At 65.7% G+C, this 18,602-nt stretch overlaps 2 protein-coding genes and 1 long non-coding RNA gene across 7 annotated transcripts in view; 1 reads left to right on the top strand and 2 right to left on the bottom strand.

Annotated features, from left to right (window-relative positions):
• Positions 1–8,833, bottom strand: part of BAIAP2 (BAR/IMD domain containing adaptor protein 2) — a 47,802-nt gene extending 38,969 nt beyond the window's left edge. For all 5 annotated transcript variants that reach the window (XM_016143323.2, XM_016143320.2, XM_036222618.1 and 2 more), the window contains exon 1: positions 8,681–8,833. In XM_016143323.2, the coding sequence (XP_015998809.1) occupies positions 8,681–8,734 (54 nt within the window). In that variant the 5' untranslated portion in view covers positions 8,735–8,833. The remainder of the gene's footprint in view (positions 1–8,680) is intronic.
• LOC118603941 lies at positions 8,733–13,637 on the top strand. Its single transcript, XM_036223367.1, has 3 exons — positions 8,733–8,856; positions 9,194–9,467; positions 12,289–13,637. Exons 1-3 carry the CDS (start codon positions 8,733–8,735, stop codon positions 13,007–13,009), a joined length of 1,119 nt encoding a protein of 372 aa, XP_036079260.1. The 3' UTR covers positions 13,010–13,637.
• LOC118603972 lies at positions 9,651–10,254 on the bottom strand. The gene is made up of 2 exons (XR_004951546.1): positions 10,061–10,254; positions 9,651–9,941 (listed from the first exon to the last, which is right to left on the bottom strand). It is a non-coding gene; the product is annotated as an uncharacterized LOC118603972 (long non-coding RNA).
• Positions 13,638–18,602: the final 4,965 nt, after the last annotated feature.

Below are 18,602 nucleotides of genomic sequence, written 5' to 3'. Positions count from 1 at the left end.
TCTCTTCGCATTCCACACCTGGAAGAGCAAACTTAAGGGCACAGTGACGCTAGAGCTGCACCCGGCTGCCTGGGCGGAGGGGCGGGGGGGGGGGCCTCCCTGCCCTGTCGCCCTGGTCTTCCCTGAACTGGTCCGTGTGGGTCACTGCCCATTCCACGAACCTGGCCTGGGGAGTGGACAGCCTGCCCGCTAGTTCCCGGTGGAGCCGCAGGACAGCCACACAGCTGGGCCCGTCCCTCTCTCCCCCACGGGCCCCAGCGCCGTCCCATGAGCCACCAAAGCTGCAGGACAGGCCCCGGGGTGCCAACCTGCACTGGGCCCTCAGGAGCCAGGTCCAGCAGCATCAGAACAAGGGTGAGGGGCGAGGCGGCGTGCACCCTGCCCTGTGCCCGGGAAGGTGGGAGCCATCTTCGGGGCGGGGGGGCGCCACCTGCTGCAGCCCCCCACGAGGAGAACTGACCAGCTCGGGCCCTGAACAGAAATTGCGCTAACACCTCAACACTGAATCCTCTGTTCTGAGGACCTTCTTAACAGAATAAAACTGACTCCAGGAGTTTGGTGAGTGCTGAGAGGACTTCCTGGAGGAGACAAACCTTGCCTTGAGCTGGATTTCACTTGGTTAGACCCACAGAAAAGACTCTGCCTGCACTTATTTAGTAAATGAATAGATGTCATAGAAGCTTCCAGACAAAGGGCCTCCGAGGTGAAGATGGGGGGTGAGCAGGGCTGCAGGCAAGGCCTCCCAGGGAACAGGCAGACCAAGGGCCCCACAAGGACGCCGACCCCACCCCCACCCCCGCCGCTGCCTAGCACACAGGGCCTCAGACTGACAGTCTCCAAGCAGGGGACAAGGGCCAGGGCCTCTAAGCCTCCCGAGGCCGCAGCATGAAAAACCACTTTGCAACAAGACCAAGTGTTAGAAACAACGCCCGGGCCTGTGTCAGAACAGGGGGAGCCGGCGCCCCCACCCGGAGGAGCGAGGAGCCCTGGGTGCACAGCCTGGCCCCTCCGGGAGGCGGAGGAGAGGCCTGGGGGTGCTGAAGGCGGGCGGGAAGCTGCTCCCAAGGCCCTGCGTCTCCCGAGAAGAGCTGGGGTCTGGGCCTCCTCAGCTTCTCAGAAAGCCCACGTCACAACAAAGTAACAACTTGTGTCTCTGCTACAGCACCCGGGGTAACACCAGGGAGCACGGCACCCTTCCGCCGCAGGAGTGAAAGGCCAGGCACCCCCTCCCCTCACCCCTGCTGGCCCCGCGCCAGGGGCCTGCGAGGCCCTGGGAGAGGGGACGGCCTGAGCCCCAGGCTGCGTGAGGCCAGGACAAAAGACAGCATTCTGGCCAACTCCCCCAGTCCTAGCTCAGGGGCCAGGTCTTTCTGCGCTCGCCTCCGGGGACGGCACAGCCCATGCCTAGGCGAGGAAGGGGCGCCCAGGCCCCCGCGTCCCTGCTCCCCTTTCAGGCGTGAAGGACCATCGCTGATGCCTTGGGCCTTGGACGCCCTCAGCCCTGCCCCCAGCTTTCTCTCCGAGCCTGGCTCCACCTAAATGAGGTCCCAGAGGACTCGGAGCTGGCTCACGCTGGGCCCACAGGAACCGGACAAACTCTGTCCGACAAGAACCGAGAGCAGCAGGATCCAACAAAGGCCCAGCGGCCCAGCCACTTCCTTCCTGTCCCATCCGCGAGGCATGTCCTGCCCGTCCTGAGCTCAGTGGGCACGCGGCCCAGAGTCACCGCACCCCACCTTTAACGTGTGGGGTGGGGCACACGTGCCCATGATCAGGGACATGCACGCCTCATCGTGGCCTGTGGTCACTGCCATGCGGCAGCCCTTGCTTCCAGTGGCCGCTTTCCGGGGGAAATCACTGTCCGCGCCTGAGAAAACACATGTTGTCACAAACCAGGGACAGCCACCGATTACAGTCGGAGAAAAACCCCTCAGGGCCCAGACACAAAACCCCTCAGGGCCCAGACACAAGCCGGTTACGGCGGTTCAGACAGCCAGTGCCCAGACGACCCCACCCCCAACAGCTGTGCCCGGGGCTGGTGGCCGAACTCGTCCCTGAAAAATTCACGGGTTGAATGAAGTCCTATCGAGCACCTCAGGAAGAGCCTGTGTTTATACTTGGAGAGAATCTTCACAGGGTGATCAAGATGAGGTGAGGCCGGGTGGGTGGGCCCTGGGCCAGACGACCAGGGTCCTCAGGAGAGGTGAGGTCACAGGCAAGCATGCAGGGACGAGCATGTGAGCACACAGGAAGGAGAGGCCTCGGCAGGACGGCCCTGCCGACACCTGGCTCCGGGACTTCGGCCTCCAGACTCAGTCTCCGCTGCTCCAGCCGCCCGGTCTGAGGTGTGCGTCCCGCGGCCCGGCTGACCAAGGCCCCGCACGACTCCCACTTGCAATGTGGGGCCTGAGCCTTAGTTCTTGACACTCACAGCAAACCAGAAGTGCTTACGGCCTGACAAGCGAGCACCTTCCAAGGCCGCTGACCCGGGCTCGTCCCGGCGAGGCTCCCCACGGAGGGGCCGCGGCCTCCGACCTGCCCCTCCTCCACTGCCCTCATGTCAGGCAGGACGGCCAGTCCTGCTCAGGAGGCTGTCACACCGATGGGACCCAGGCTACTGGGCACGGAGACAGCAACAGCAGGGCCTGGGCCTGGGCCTGCCCACACTCTGCCACCAACCTCCGATTCCCAAAGAACTTTCCATTCTTACCCCACACTCTCCACGTGCATCAAGTACGTCACCGTTCCGCTCAACCGTTAACAGGAAAACGGTGGCGCCGAGGCTAAAGCACGTGCCCCAGGCTGGCAGGACCCGTGAACCGACAGACAGAAGCAGCGGGCCTGGAAGCCAGAGGCCTGGGCTCAAGAAGTGCCCCCCACTCCCTGCTCTCTCCGCCCTGCCCCCCATTCCCACGTCGAGATGTCCGTTTTTGTCAAGTCGCACACGCCCACGAAGCCCGAGAGCTTGTCACGACCTACTGCCTGTGTGCCATCGCCATGCAGGGCCCCCCGGGGGCGCCCCGGGCAGGAGGAGAGCAGTCTGTTCTGACCTCGTGGTTCCCGCGTCTCCCAGCATCTCACAGCTCAGGGGACATGGGGTCTGACAGCACGCATCCAGACACCTCACGCATGCTGGCCCCCGAGAGCGTGTGGCTGGGCCCTCGGGTGCTCTCCCACACCTGGGGACGGGGGAACTAGAGCGGGTGGGAGAGGCTGCCGGGACCAGGGGCCGTCCTGGTGCACAGTGCAGGAGGAGGAGCGGCACTCTGCACCGCCGCACGGCCCGTGAGGCGAGGCGGGGCCCCTCTCCGTCTTCCCACGGGAGCCTGAGGGCAGAATGGGGTTCCCGGGGCAGAGGAAGGTGCCTGCAGGACGAGTGGGGGACTGGAGGGGGGCCTGCGCGAGGCTCGGCTGCCAACGCCACACGCCACTCACTAGGCACACCCAGAACCCCGCCCCTCCCCTGCCAGTGGGACTCGTGCGGGGCCTTGGTCGTCCTGGCCGCCAGACACACACCTCAGACCGGGCGGCTGGAGCAGACAAGGTGAAGAACCCTGCCTGTCCCCCAAAGTTCCTAAGGTCACCCCTCAGAGAACTCCATCTCCCATCAGGTCCTGCCTACCACACCCAACACACTCCTCACAGGCCCAGCTGTCCCCATGGGCTTTCTGATCCCCCTGATTTGGGGACCAATACCAATGCCCCCAAGATGCAGCAGGACCAACCGCTTCAGCTAACACCCTTGCCCCCCTCAGCCCCCTGTCACCCTCAGGCCCCGAAAAAGAGGGACTGTGTCTGCTTGGGGATGTCAGCCCAATGTGGCCTCCAGAACCAGCTGGGGGGCTGGGGCTGCTCCTGGAGCAGAGATCAAACAGCCAACCCAGGGCGGAGGTGGGACAGCGAAGCAGACGCGGGCACCCCAGAACCAGAACGGGGGCTCCTCCCTTTTCAAGCACTGATGCTCGTGTACAGCCGTAACTGCAGGCCACGTGGGATGTGGGGGGGCTCATGAGTCCAGGAGCCATGCAGGGCCTGAGCCACCCACCTGGTTAAGAGGAGCACGTCTCCTGGGGACGGGGGGAGGGCTCTCTACAGAAAGACGAGCCTGGGTGCCGACCTCCTCCCGGGCCTACTGGATGGGGCTGCTGCGGGTACATGCCCGACCCTCTCTGTGCCCCCTGGGCTGCCCCCCACGCCCCGTCACCCTGCAGCTGTGGAGCACAGTCAGAGCGGGGGGTGGGGGGCCTGAGCTGGAGAACGGTGCCGCTCTGCCTGCCTCTGTAATTACTGTGGCCACAGGCAGCGTGAGCGGCACGGCCCCGAGACCCGCCATGGGCACCCAGAGCAGCGTGTCCGGGGGACCCAGGTCTGCACCAGGATGGACACAGCCTCCCCATCCTGAGATCTCTGGGATGGAGGAATGCGAAAGCCGTGCAGACCCCTATCTCAGAGCACCCAGAGCCAAGGAAATAGGACAGGACATCTGACGAGCCGCCCAGAGCACCCACACCAGGTCAGCTGCTCAGGTGTGTCCCCCGAGAATGACGGCAGAGACCACACTCACCCGGGGCCCTGCTTAAGCTTGAGTGGAGATAAGCGAATGGCAAGGCCGGCCCTGCGTGCCGCCCGCCTGCTCTCGTGGTGACATTCTAGGACTCTCCTGAGCAGAACCCAGACCCACAAACGGGGGCAGCACCAACTGGGCCTGGAGCTCCCTCCCGGCCTGCCTCCCTGTGCTGGGGAGGACATGGGCCCCCCAGCTCAGCGGCCTTTCCTCCCCTGAACGGTGGCCTCTCCGGGGCAGCCCAGCCAGCGCTGCCAGAGCAGGGTGGGGGTCGGGTGAGCCCATGCCAGCCCTCAGGAAGCTCCAGTCCAGAACCGGGCCACGGGAGCGCAGCCCCTGCCCGTGCCCCTCCCCGCCGACTCCGCCCGTGAGCCCTGAGCTAGCGCTGGGTGTCGCTCTAATCTGGAGCCTCAAGTGCACACAGGTCAGTCCCATGAACCCACCATGCTCAAGACACCACCCATGGGACAGCAGCGCAGGCAAGACCCTCCGACCCCAGCGAGAGCTCTGCAGGAGCCGCCACCCCATCCACCAACACACACTGGCACCTGACACCATGTGAGCCAGCAGCGAGAGTCGCAGGCCGCGGAGCCAGCGCTCTCTGGGCCGTGACCTCTGGGCCGTGACCTGAGCACAGGCAGTGCTGAGGTCAGTCGGCTGAGGCCAGTGCAGCCCGGGTCCTCCGGAGACGGGACGGGCGCCGCAGTGCTGCAGACACACGCGGGGAGCAGGGCGGGGCCACGCGGCGCGCCCCAGGGAAGGGGGCTGCCCCAACGGGGCACCCCTGGAACGACCTCTCAAGCAAACAGCGCCACACACACGAGCACCGCTTGTGCTCACACATGGGCTCACGCACAAGCACACGCAGGGCGCCACACAGCTGGGCACAGCGCGGCGACGCCCCGCCCCCTTAGCGGAGCGGCCCGAGCCTCCCCTCCCGGCAGGCGCTCCTGCTGCCGAGGAAGTGCCTGTCAGAGAGTCCACGCCGCCGTCTGCGGCAGGGGCCCACCGAGCTCTGTCCACGCCAGACCCCGGGGTTCTGACAGCCCCCAATGGCGACTGCCGAGCATGGCTGAGAGCGAGGGAGCTCTGAGGTCAGCAGCTGAGGGCTCGGGGCCCCATGCGTCCCATGGCTCCCCCGAACACCCACCTGGAAAGGTGGGTGGGATGAGGAGGAGAGAAGCAGGTAGGGACTGGGCTCTCGCCCGCTCTGGTGGGCGGCCTCCTGCCAGCGCCTGACGCCCGCCGCCTTTCCCCAGCCCCTGCTCACTGCCCCAGAAAAGGCAGGCCCGACCGACTGCAGGGTGCAAGGACCCACTGGCACCTGGGCAGCAGCACCGTGACCAGACCAGCTTCCTCAGAGCAACTGCAGGGCGAGGACGACCAGAGAGCCTCTGGTGACGGCCTGGCCATGGGGACCACGACACCATGATCGGCCCTGTCCCTGACTCTCCCAGGGACATATCCTCCTCAGGCTGGCGCCCCCTCTACACCTGCGGGACATGCTAAAGCCACGACATTCCAGTCCCAGAGAATGGCCAAAGCTGCCACCCTCGGAGGTCGTCGGGTCACTCGGGAGCCAGAATTTCTCCTGGGATATAGAACCACAAGGAAAATACCAACCTGACAGTCCCCAGAACCACCAGGAGCCGAGGTCGGCTGCCACGAAGACCGTCTTTGGCCTTCAGAGACGTGGAGGTTCCTAGGAAGGCTCCGGCAGGCTTAGTTCTGAGCAGCGGACATAACGTCCCTTCACCTCGGGAGGTTACAGAGCCCGTGTCTGCCGCCTGCGCCCCTTCCCCTGAGGACCCCGCCCAGGCCTGCAGAAGGGCTGTCCCCCGCCCAGGGTGGGAAGGCATGTTCTCGCTGGGCGCTGGGAAGCCGCTGCGCTTCTCCCTTTCACCTTCCATGAAATTCCCCGAGGACGCGGCTCCCACGGGAACTGGGCCACAGGGAACGAGGTCAGTGTGTGCGCTGCAGACTCTTCCGGGAGAGAGAATCCGAGCTGCACGTTTCATTCTCGCATTTTTAGGCAGCAAGGCCGAGGGTGAGCGTCCCTGCCGCTCCCTCCTCTGCCAAAGGCCAACGCCACTCAGAGCAGCAGCTGAGGCGATGCCAAGGCCAAAGCAAACAGCCGAGCCGCAGCTTGGGGTGACACCAAGCAGGGCCACATCCCGGCCGCTCTTTTGCAAGCCGCCAGCTGCGCGCGGCACAGAGGCTGCGCTGTCCCTGGACACAGCAGAGGACCGGCCAGACCAGACTGGGGCTGCACATGGGTGGCTCCAGCCATGTCCTGGCTGGTTTCTCCCTGGCCAGCATGCCAGGGCTGCCCAGCCCGCACTGGCTCCACCAAGGAACCTCACACTTCCCGGTGACAAAAGGCACCGGGAGAAGCACTCGAAGGCTGGCAAGAACACCTGCCACGAACACAACCTGCCCACGGCCAGGCGTGTGTGCTAGGGCCCAGCCCTGCAGATGCGTCCCAGGGCCCACTGCCACACCTCCCTGTGGGGACGCATGCTGTCAACTGCCCCGCAGAACACAAACCCCAGGCTTGTCCCAACGCTCCAGTCTGCCCCAGAGGAGCTCCCCACATGCTCCATCCTGATGGTCCTCTGCCAGCAGGCGACAGACTTTGCTCAGGCTCCAGACAAATCTCAGCCCATCCAGAACTGCTGAGCCGTGACCACACGCCTGACTGCCCACCAGGTCACACCTTTGATTCTGGGCAGGCGCGGAACTCCCCGGGGCAAAGCCGTGCCTGTGCCCTCGTAACTCCTGGCAGGACAGTTCCCGTCCCACGGGTCCAGCGCAGAAGCAAGGAAGGTAGGAAGGAACGCTCTCGGCACTTCTGCCCCGAGAGGAGTGAGGATGAGGAAACTAATGACTAATAACTGAATAAACCTCCGCCCCTGATGGCATTGGCAGAGCAGCGCGGCGAGAAATGTGCGCCACAGATTCTACGTGACCGCACGCGACACCCCCAGACTGCTCCTGTCCCTGCTTCTTTGCCGGCTGCCTGACTCCTATTTACCAGCGGCTGTAATGGGGCTCCAAAGCTGACCTGGCCACCCCCGGCAAGCCTCAGGATTCTTCCGGACCGCCTGCCTGCAAGTTCAGAACCTTCGCAGGCCGGGTCCCCGCTGACAGCCAAGGGGTGCCCCCCAGCCTCCCTCGAGCCCAGCGAGCCAGCCAAGACGGGTGCACGGGCCACTCGCTGAAAGCCACGGCTGTTTAACACGATTAGAAACTGTTGCTCCGCCACCGCGACGCAGTCCCACTTAGCTGCTAGGAAGCAGCAACTGCCACGTAAATGCCACCTACCCGATCCTCCCAGCTACCACTTACCCTTCAGACACAGTTTCGAAACAAAGCAGCGCCTCGTCAGAGGCCCGCCGCGGACCGCCCAGGGCACAATGTCTCCCGAGCACGGCGTGTGGGAGCGCGGCGGGCCTGGCGCCACCCGCCGCCGGGTCTGCTCCGCCGGGCGTGGCGGACCCCAGCGAGGACATGGGCGCTGAGGAAACAGACGCGCCGGGGCTCGCCCGTCGGAGCGCGAGGCACGCGAGGGGCGGCGGGCCGCCCCGGGGGCTCCCCTCCCGGCGACTCGCAGAGAGGACGCGGAGCCGGAGCCGACACGGCGCAGCGGAGCAGGCGCGCCGGCCTCCCGCACGGCCTCCGCCGCCGCGGTTACATAAGACGACGGATGATCCGTCCGCCCTGCGACCGGCCCGCGCGCCCTCCCTCCGGGGCCCCGTCCACTAGCGCTCGGGACGAAGTTGGACGGAGAAAACGCCTGTTGAGGAAAGTGCCCGGGGCTTGCGTAACCGCGCCCGCAGGAGCCGCACGCCGACGGGGCAGCGCGACGCGCGGCCGCGGCCCCCGGCCCCTGCCGGCGGCAACCCGGGGCCCGCAGCCTTCGCCGCCCCGTCCCGGACGCTCAGAGGGCGCGGCGGGGCAGCGCGGGGGCCGCGCGGGCTGACGGGGCGCGGGGGCGGGGGGCGCCGCAGACACTTGTTACCGCTGGAGCCTCGTCCCGGTGGCCGGGCCGGGAAGGCGCCCGAGGGCCCGGGGCCGCCAGGTCGGGCCCGGTCGCGCGGGCGGCGCGAGACTCACCTTGTACACATTTTCGGTGAGCCGGTGCATCTCCTCCGAACGCGACAGCGACATGGTGCTGGTCCAACTACACCACGGGCCGGAGCGGGGGCGCAGGCGGCGGCGGCGGCGGCGGCGGCGGACGCAGCGAACCCTGACGAGCAGCGCGCGAAGACTGACCCGGAGCGCGGCGCTCCGCCGGCGGCCGCCTTTATAGCCACGCAGGCCCCGCCCTCCTCAGGCCCCGCCCCCTGAGCGCCCGTCCCCGCCGCGCCCGGATTGCCACCCCCGGCCCTCCGCCCCCGCCCAGCCGTCCGCTGCTAGGCAACCGGCAGGACCCGCCCCCGCGCGCCCTTTCCCATTGGCGGGTTCCGGAGACGGGGGAAGGAGGCGGGGTCGGAGGGGCCGACACCGGGCAGCAATTGGCCCGCAGCGCCGTCAATCGCGAGTGAGGAGGCGGAGGCGCGGCGCGGGCTGGAGCCTTAGGAACAGTCGGGGGGGGGTCCAGGCGACAGCCGGGCTGGGGGTGGGGAGGCGGAGGCGGGGTGGCGCAGGAAGAAGGGAGCAGAAGGTGGGGGTGCGGGGGAGCGCCAGTGGCGGAGGCGCGTGGGGGCGGCGCCTCGCGAGGTGTCGAGTCCGGACGGCCGGGCCTTGGGCGCCGCTCTCCGAAGGCGGCCGGGGTCCGGGCTCGCGCTGGGCAGGGGACTGGCCTTGGGCGCTCGGACGCTGGCCGCGCGGGCTTGGCGAAGGATGGGAAGAAGCGGGAGCGCTGCCCCGAAGGTCCGGCCCCGACCCCGCACCTTCGGAGGTAAGTCCGCGAGGCAGCGGCGACCCCCGGGCAGAGGCGCTCTGCGGAGAGAGAGCGGTGGGCGGGGAGCCGGCCCGGAAGGTCTGGAGGAAGGCGGGACGCTGGCGGTTAGACTTGTGGGGGGCTAGGGTTCTGAAGAGGGGTGCACCCTGGGGGCAGAGGGTTGTGGAAGAGGACTCTGAGTGCTGGAGGACTTGATGGAGGATTCTGGAGAAGGGCAGATGGGCTGGGAGAGGATCCTGCAGGGAGGATTATGGGAGGTATCCTCGGGGATCCTCCTGGCTGCGGAAGACCCTCCTTGGGGGCGTTTCTTGGGGAGGGAGGGTCTGGGGTGGTAGACGTGGTGGAGTGGGAAAACCCGGGGGCGTGGACCTTTCGCTTGGGGTCCATCCGCCTGGTGTTTGAAGAAGCTTCCTGGGAGGTTCCGCTGAGGAGGCTGACCGAGCTGGCACACTGGGTTCCCAGTACGCGTCCCTTGGAGAAACATTTATATAAATTAGACTAACAGAGGAATCGTTTGTTTCACATTGTAAAACATCAGATCTGAGTGTCTCCGTTTAATTACACCTGGCATTCTCGCCTGCATACCATACCTGGATTGTCTTCAAGTCTGCAAGAGCAGACATCCAGGGAGGTTCGGAAACCCACAAGGCAGCTGGCAGACCTCCGACAGACAGCAAGGGACTGACAGGACCTGAAGTCCTAGCATCTGCGACCAGAATGGACCACGCCCTGCCTGGTGTGCATGCAAAGGAGAGGAAAGAGGCGTTTAGAAAGAGTTTGCCTTCACTCACCAACCTTTTCGGTTTAATTTCCTCTTGCCTACAAGCTGCCTTCTTTTGTCTTTATGGCTCAGTGTTTTACGTTAGACCCCTACGCCGGTTGTTTCTGGGATTCTTTTGGTTGCAAGTGATAGGGAGCCAGGTGGAAGGAACTAGGTCTAACAACGAGGGCGTGATTGGCTCTCTTTCCCTTCCCTCCGGGCCAACGTGCCCCATTACACACTTCCACCTGAGCAGCCCTGGGACTCACACCCTTTGACCTGCACGGGGTCACGGGCCAAGGTGGAGCTCGGTGGATAGAGGGGTAGAGCTGGGGTTCGCCCAGAAGGAAGTGGAGAGTCTGGGATCAGAGGCATGACAGGTGGGAGCTGGCAGGCACAAACGGGTCCGTCACTCTGGGAGGGGCGTCAGCCTGGGGAGGGTATCTGGGCTGTCTGGTCTCATCAGTCATCAGACAGTAGAGGGAGGACAGGGGTTCTCTGCATTAAAGCTCCTGTGGGCCCCAGCCATGCCCCACCCTCTAGAATGTCCTAATCCTGACACCACCTTTTGCCCAACTAGACACTCACATTGGGTGGCGGCCGAGGTAGGACAGCCTCTCAGAGCCTGGCCTGCCTTCCAGGTGGGCCGCTGGCTCAGTGGTTTTGTCCCGGGCCTGCTCCCTGCACCTGGCGGCTGGGCAGGAGGTGAGCAGCGTTCACGGGGCTCCTACAGTGAGTGAAAATGCAGCAGTGAGACGACGTGCCAGGGCTGAGGGCAAGCCAGGGCAGGACGTGGACGGGGCGGTCCTACCTACCTAGGCATGGAGCACCCAGCTGAGGAAGTCACCAGCTGGCCCGGCAGTGTCCGTGAGCCACCGGCGTCCGGGGAGGGCCGCAGCTGTGCGGCGCGGGTCTGAGCCCTGGGCCAGGGGACCACCGGTGTCCTGCCAGGCCTCTCTCATTTGTGCCCCCACACATGGCGGCAGTGTCGGGGATGGGGCCACGCAGGGCCAGGTGGCGGGCTGGGTGTCAGAGTCAGCCCCAGGGCCATCTCTGAGAGTCAGTGTGGCATGCTTGTCCTGGCGCCTTTGACTTTTGAAGTGTTCAGGGTCATTACAAACCCTACCTTAGTTTTCTCACCTCAACCCTGAGGGTAGGTCAGGGGCCATGGGATCGAATGCCATGCCTTGGGGGTTGGCAGCTGGTGTAGCCGGCCAGTCGGCCAGTCGCTGCCCCGCCTTGGGGTCTGGCCTGCCCCTCTCCAAGACGAGCAGGAGGAAGCCACCGTCACGGTGGAGAGGGTTTGCCCTTCTTTGCGAAGGAGGGCCAGCAGGAGGGGCAGCCACCAGCCCCTAGGCGCCCTGCCCAGACCAGGTGTTCTTCCCGCACTCTGGGGTGGCGAGGGTGTGGGCAATTAGCTTGCCAGGAGTTTCCGAGAACGGGACGGGCTGGGGTCCGCACACCGCAGCTTCTTCCTGCCACTTCTGATTGCCAGTCCCCACCTCAGCCACCTGTGAGCAGAGCCTGTAGCCATGGCGGTCTCCAGCACCCCAGCTCTGAGCCAGACGGGGTCCCCGCCCCACGCACTGGCCCTCTCTCATGCAGGGTGCGGAGGTGCCAAGGTGCGGCCTGACCGCAGGGAGCGGCCGGCCCGGAGCCCGCTCTGCCGACCCCCGTGGGCCCCCTGGGAGGGGAGGCTGGAGGCAGGAGGGTAAGTGCAGCTCTTCTTCGGCGTATTTTTAGCCGCGTTATGTAAGTGGCTTCATCTCAGCGTCACGTGGGGGGGGGGGTCTCAGATTTAATTACAGGATGACAGCCTTTGCTTTGCAAGCAAGCTGTTCTCCTGGCAAGGCGGGCCCAGGATTTGTGAATTCTTGCTGAAACAGAAGGAGCCTTTCGGAGGTGGCCGCCGGCGGAGCTGAGCGGTCTCACTGGTGTCCCTCTCTGGCCTCACCCCGTCCGTCCGTCTGAGTATGGCCTAAGGGCGTAGCAATTTGTCTCATCAGAATTTCGTGCCTGGCACGAAGGGAGCTTTCTCTTCCCCCTTCCTCCTGGCAGCCTCCCGGTCAGGAGGAGAAGGACCCGCCCAATCAGAACTCGGCTTCCCTTCCTGCTTCCTGGATTGGAGCACTGGTCATCAGTTACCAGAAAGTTCCAGAGTGGGAGAGACCAGAGGCAGGGAGCCCGTGGGGACAGGCACGGCCCGCCCTGTCAGCCTCACTGCTTTCCCCGTCCCCGCCAGGTACTCTGGGCGACCGGGCCGGGGCCACCAGGCAAAACGCCCAGTCGTGTCCAGATCACTTTGCTGGCTCCCGGCCAGGCCCACGTTCTTGACGGTCGGTGTTATCAGAAGAGAGCGTGGAGGCGCCCGGGGGCCAGGCTCGCAGGCCCGTCCGGCCTCCCGCAGCAGGAAGCTCACCTCCAAGGCCTTGAGCACGCTGTGGCTTTGTCCAACATGAAAGGCAGAGCCCGCGTCTTGCCGCAGGGCCAGGCCTGTTACCTGCCGGCTAGACAAGGAAGGAGTTGCAGAATGGAGGGGAGTCGTCACTGGGAGCCAGCGGCGGGGCTGACTGTGGCCCCCTGCAGCCCCTTAGGTGTCTTGGCCTCTCCAGGTCCCACCTGGCAGGTGGCGGGCAGGTGCCTGGCACGGAGCATCTGGGGAGCAGTCGTGGTGTTCGCAGGGCAGGGAGAGCTCCGAGAACCGCGCCTGGCACGCAGTGGCGAGCCCTCCATGCGCTCTAGGTTGTCACCATCGGCAGTCAAGGGGACATCACTCTAGAGGGCCCCAGCACGGTGCAGGAAGCCAGGCGGAAGCTGCCCTTGGGGGCGGGGCACCTCAGGACCACCCCTGAAGCCCTCAGCCTGGGGCGTCCCCCAGAGGCGCTGGGTGGAGGGGGACCCTGATGCACACAGCTGTGCCCCGAGCCGGGCCACATCCACAGCAAGAGTCACGAGGACCACGCGCAGCCTGGTGTGAGGCGAGGCCACTTCAACTCCGTGGTCTTTCTCCCAAAACCCGCCACCGCCACCACAGTCTGACCAAGAGAAGGACGTCGACAAGCCCCAACGGGGGAAGTCCGCACAGTCCCCGCCCAGCACTCCTCAGAACCATCAGGGTCACCCAAACCAGGGACATGTGAGAGAGGCCACAGCCCCGAGGAGCCTGCGGAGCCGTGACAACTGCCTGTCGTGTGGGATCCTGGAGCCGAAAAGGAACGAAAGGCGAAAGGACCCCCGAGTGAGGTGGGGCCACGGGTCAGCGGCGACGTGTCGGTCGTGGGTCCCGGATTGTGACAGGTGTGCCACGCTGACTGGGATGTCCCCGAGGGAACTGGGCGCGGGCATCTTTGCTGTCACCGTGTAGGTTTAAAAGTGTCCTAGCATTAAAGTTTATTGCGAGCAGGGTGCTAACGGCTTTGGCACAAGCCTCCTTTCAGCCCACAGGTCAGAAGGAGAATGCTCATCTTTGCCCCAAATCTGGTCCCTGTGGGGTCCGCGGGTGGAGCAATTGCCTGTCCCCACAGAGTACCCAGGGCCCGCCTGCCGACGGCGCAGCGTGGCCGCCGTGCGGGGGGGCTGCATGCCGGTCCCTGGTCTGTGCAGTGGCCACACCGCCCTCGACAGAGCGAGGCCCAAGGGGCCGGCCGCCAGCCACCCTCCTGCCTCCCCAGTCTTTTACGTGGATTTGCTTTCCCCCCCAAAACCTGCTTGCCCTTGACCTGGACGTGGTTCAAGGACTTCCTGCTCTGCAGCCACAGCATCGGCCACAGACGGGGAGCTTCAAGCCCTGCGTGCCGGGCTCGGTGCCGGCACCCAGTGCGACAGAGCAGGCGTCTGCGCCGGGCTCTGCGGGAGGAAGGGACACACGTCTGCGTGCTGCAGGAGCGGGGGCGCAGGCACGGCGTGGCCTCGGCCCCCCGTGGGCCCCTCTTGGCCCCTGGTTGCTGCGGTCCGGCTTCGCCCCTCAGTGAAGCAGGCTAGGACGTTCCCAGCTTGATCGGCCTCCCCAGAGCCGTGCTGCCGGCCAGGCCGGCAGGGGCCGCAGGGGCTTCCTGGGAGGACGGAGACGGGGGCGGTGCTGGCCCTGTCACCCAGCTGGCGGGGAGAGGTTCCCCGGCAACCGGCCCCTTACATAACCTGCGTCGCGTGACTGCAGGTGCCCGTGGGAGGCAGCGTGGGGCGATCGCCGCGGAGCTCCGCTCGGTGTTTCTCCCCCTCGTGTTTGAGCGTCATCCGGTGTCTGCCGGCTCAGGCACCCACTTGCTTGTTAGAATACACGCACTGACAATGCAGATTTAAATAACTCGGGCAGGTGATCGGGCCTCTGGGGAGCCTTCTGTCCTTGGGCCTCCTGCCCCCCGCCCAGGTGGGCCTGGGGGGGCCTGGGCGAGGCAGGGCCCTGGCGGAGCTGGCGAGGGGCCTGCGAGGTCGACTCAGCCTGCAGGCCCAGCTCAGGGGCCAAGGCCAAGTGTGGGTCGGGTGGGAGGGAGGAGCTGAAGGCAGGCCGAGAGCCCAGGCGCAGGGGGCCCCCATCTGGGGCACGCTGGCCATCTCCACGCAGACCAGCAGCAGGGCTCCAGCGGTCAAGGAGGCCGAGAGGTCAGTGACTCGCCGCGGGCCGGTGGGGCGCCCGGCCTGGGTGCTCAGCCTGGCCACGCCCAGGTACACTGGGGCTCAGTGGTCCCTCAGTCTGCCCAGGAAGGTGGAAGAACCGGCTTCACACGAAGCGGAATGACTTCATTTACCCCTGAAGTGTCGCTTTGGTTTCTTATCTCCCTGTCTCTTACATGACTTAAATTGCCTTGAACGTGATGATCTGAAAGGCTTTTTGGTGCGGAGACCAGGAACTCTGTTCTCTGGAATCTGAAATCGGAGGACGCTGGAGAGCAAGCCCTGGCGTGGGGCCGCGGGCCCTCGAGCCCCCCCGCAGCCCGGCCCGCACGCCCGCAGATGGCTCCCCGGCCCAGGGCGGCGGCTGCTAATTTCAGCTGCTGGAAGCTCCGTTCTCTCTCCTCTCTTTTTTTAATTCCATGTTTATTTAAAGCTAGATTTTAAAATACTGTCTTCAGCCCTGAAATGCAACTTTTTCTTGCTGCAGATCCTGAACCCTGACTTGGGACCTCGTAGCCCCAAAGCGGGGACAGTGAGGGCATCTCAGGCTGTGTCTGTGGCTCACCTTGCCCGTGGGACGAGGAGAAGTGGTGTGGGGGCCTCGGGGACCCTACGGGGCCCAGTGTCTGGGGCCGCCCGCCCTGTCGCGGGCCAGTCGCAGGCGGGTCCCAAAGCAGCGAGTGCCCTCCTGGCCCAGGCCTGTCCCCTGGAGGCGGGACAGGGCCCAGATCACAGTCCCCACCTCAGGAGGCGGCACCAGGTGGTGGCCCGCAGTGTGCTGGCTTCTCCCCTTCTCTGCTCAGCCCGGGACTTGGATGTCCCTACTCCGAGTGCATCCGGGGACCAAGGACACATTCAGCTGGGCTGGCACCGGACTGTTCTAAGTGTCTGCACCACCACGAGTAGGTGGTGGGCGCTCGAGAAAGGCGAGGTCGGGTCCGTCGCCTTCGAGTGGCACGTGGCTGCCCTCCTCCCCTCTGCAGCTCGCCCCGAGTGTGCTGGGAGGATTGTGGTGCAACCGGGCAGGGAGAAGGTGAAACCAGCCGAGGGGCCGGGCTGGCGGGGCAGCTGTGGGACGGAGGGCGTCTGACCGTGAGCCCCTGGGGCACGTGGCTGGGACCCAGGGAAGCAGAGGGGCTGCAGGAGTCCTGAGTCCTGGACCCGCCCAGCGGGTGTGGAGGCGGTGCGGAGGGGGCAGGGCAAGGCCCCGGGAGGCGGCAGGTGGGCCACCGGGAGACTGGGCCTGCTGGGCGGGGAGCTGCGGGCCGGTGGGCGGGGCTCCGTTTCTGGTGAGAACGTCTGGCTCCGGTCTGGCTCCGGTGAAGCGCGGCCTGCCCCCTGGCAGGCCCGGTCAGAGAGCAGCGTGATTTGAGAAAAAGGACTTTAGTGTCAAACTCGAAAATAACACTTGCCCCATCATGCTCTTTTTCTTCTCAAAAGTTGGAAGAAACAGCCATCTTCGTAGAGGGTCATGTAAAACTTTAGCTGTCCCTTGGCTGTCCCAATGAAAATGCCACCCACAGGGACAGACGAGACCCCTGAGCAGGTCCGGGCGCGCCCCACGCGGCCTCGCGGAGTGCGGCCTGACGCGGCAGAAACACGGTCCCCGCGGAGGCAGCTCGGCCCCTGGCGTCCGCCGCTGGTCCTCGCCCCGGTCTGGAGACTCCGTGGCCCTCGGGGCAGCGGCAGGCCCGGCCGCAGAGCCCCGGGCTGGCGCCTGCTGTAACTCTCCTGCGCTCTTTGGGTCGCGGACTACCCCCTGCGGACGCTGTCGATTTGCAGGCGCCGGGGCCAGCCGGGGCAGGGGGCGGGCAGGGGGCGGGCGCACAGCCCTGCGGGTGTTCTGCTGGGCAGGCCCCGCCCTCGTCTTCCTGGGGGGCTGGAGCTGACCTCGTGAGTGAGGTCGAGAGGGATGAGGACGCAGACGCATTGGGTTTGTGACAAGCTTCGTCCCGTCCCGTGGGGGGAGGGTCGGCATCTCAGCCCCTGGTCTGCAGAGCGGGGTGGGGCTGGCTGGGTGGGCGAGCTGGGGCCGCCAGTGGGAGCCGCCACTGCCACCTGGTGGACAGCCCAGGAAGGCGAGGCGGACGCGTGGGAGGCACGGAGGGGCTGCGCGCGGGACAGAGTACCACCAGCGTGGACAGCCCGCGGGAGTGGCGGGTGGTGACAGGGACGGGGCAGCTGCGGGCACCGCTGGGGGGCCGGTGCTTGACCACAAGTGGGCAGCTGGGGGGTGCGTGCCAGGGGGCTGGGGCTGTGGGGCCAGAACTCTCCTAGGACAACGAGACCCAGGGGAGGCCACAGACCCTCTGCGCCTGTCCCTCGTGCCGGGCCCAGCGATGGGTAAGGAGACACCTGTGACAGGTCTGCCCCCGGCACTGTGCACACAACGCTGGGACCTGCAGAGGGAGCGTGAGCAGGGACACGGCGTCTCCCCTGGCAACTGAGGCCCTGCAAGGCTCCACTGTCGCTGTGATGTGTGTTTTCCAAGGGCCCTAAGACATCTTTTTAAAAATTGAGATAAAATTCACATAACATGAAATTAACCTTTTTAAAGTGTACGACGCAGCCCACGCCAGTGGCGTTCGGTGCGTTTCGTTCAAAGGCCGTGCGCGCCGCGCCGCCCCGCGCATCCCGCAGCCCGTCCCCATCGCCAGCCGCCAGTGCACCTCCCGCCTCCTCGGAGCCGCCCGCTCTGGGCCGTGCCCGGAACCGCAGGCAGGCGGCGGGCGTGACCTTCCGTGGCCGCCTGCGTCACTCGGCGTCGGGTCGGGGCCGTCTGCGCCGTGCCCATGGCGACGCGCGCTCCCTTGGCAGCCGAGTGCTGCTCGGGTTGGCCACGCGTCTGCGGTGGACGCGGGTGGTTCCTGCCCTCTGGCGACTGTGAGTTCGACCGCGCGTGTCCCAACACCCGTCCTCTGTTCCTTTGGGCCCCTGCCTGAGGGCGAACTGCCGGGTCCTGTGGCAAATTTGTGGTCTGCTTGCCGAGCCCCTCGGCGCCGGGTTCCGCGGCCACTCACGCCCCAGCGGGGCGCGGATGTCTGCACGCCCCCACCCACGGTTTTTTTCTGTATTTTACTTTTCTTCAACTGTAGCCTTCTTAGTGGGTGTGAAGTGGCGTATTATCAATTTTTCCATTGCAGTTGACCTGCACTACCACGTTAGTCTCCGGGGTGCGCCGCAGTGGTTAGACGCGAACGCGCCTTGCGCGGTGACCCCCCGGCGAGTCTGGTGCCCCTGGCGCCGCAGGTGATTACAGTTCCTCACTGTGGTGTCTGACCACCGGCCCGTGGCAGTTTTTCGTAGCTGGCGATTGGCACATCTCCATCCCTCACCTTCTTCCCCTGCCCCCGACCCCGCTCCCACCTGGCGACCATCGGTTTGCTCTCTGTATCTGGGAGTCGGGTGCAGCGCTGCTCACACAGCCGAGATGCGGACACGGCCTAAGGTCCCGTCGGTAGGTGGCTGGGTAAGGAAGAGACAGTGCATACGCACGACGGACTGTTCCTCGGCCATGAAGAATGGAATCTTGCCACGGATGGACGTGGAGAGTATGCGCCGAGTGGAGAGAGGCGGAGAGAGACAAGTGCCGTGCGACCTCGCTTGCACGTGGGGCCATCGCGGTGGTTTTCTTGCCTGTCCTGGTCCCCCGTGGCTGAGTGTCCTTCCACGCACGTGGATGGCATCGCTCTGGAACCCAGTACCTTCCCCTTGGGGGCTCTGTCAGGGAAGCGAACTTGGGAGATGCACTCGGCCACCTC

This window comes from Rousettus aegyptiacus, unplaced genomic scaffold, assembly GCF_014176215.1.
Source record: "Rousettus aegyptiacus isolate mRouAeg1 unplaced genomic scaffold, mRouAeg1.p scaffold_m13_p_6, whole genome shotgun sequence".
NCBI lineage: Eukaryota > Metazoa > Chordata > Mammalia > Chiroptera > Pteropodidae > Rousettus > Rousettus aegyptiacus.
This window is presented reverse-complemented; position numbering and strand designations above follow the sequence as displayed.

Excerpts from the sequence above, each read along its gene's own strand:
- LOC118603941 (XM_036223367.1), top strand. The coding sequence starts at position 8,733 with ATGGTGCTGGTCCAACTACACCACGGGCCGGAGCGGGGGCGCAGGCGG. Across the intron at positions 8,857-9,193 it reads GACCCGGAGCGCGGCGCTCC|GCGGAGGCGGGGTGGCGCAG; the intron begins GCCGGCGGCCGC and ends GGGGGTGGGGAG. Across the intron at positions 9,468-12,288 it reads CCGACCCCGCACCTTCGGAG|CCTCCCGGTCAGGAGGAGAA; the intron begins GTAAGTCCGCGA and ends TCCTCCTGGCAG.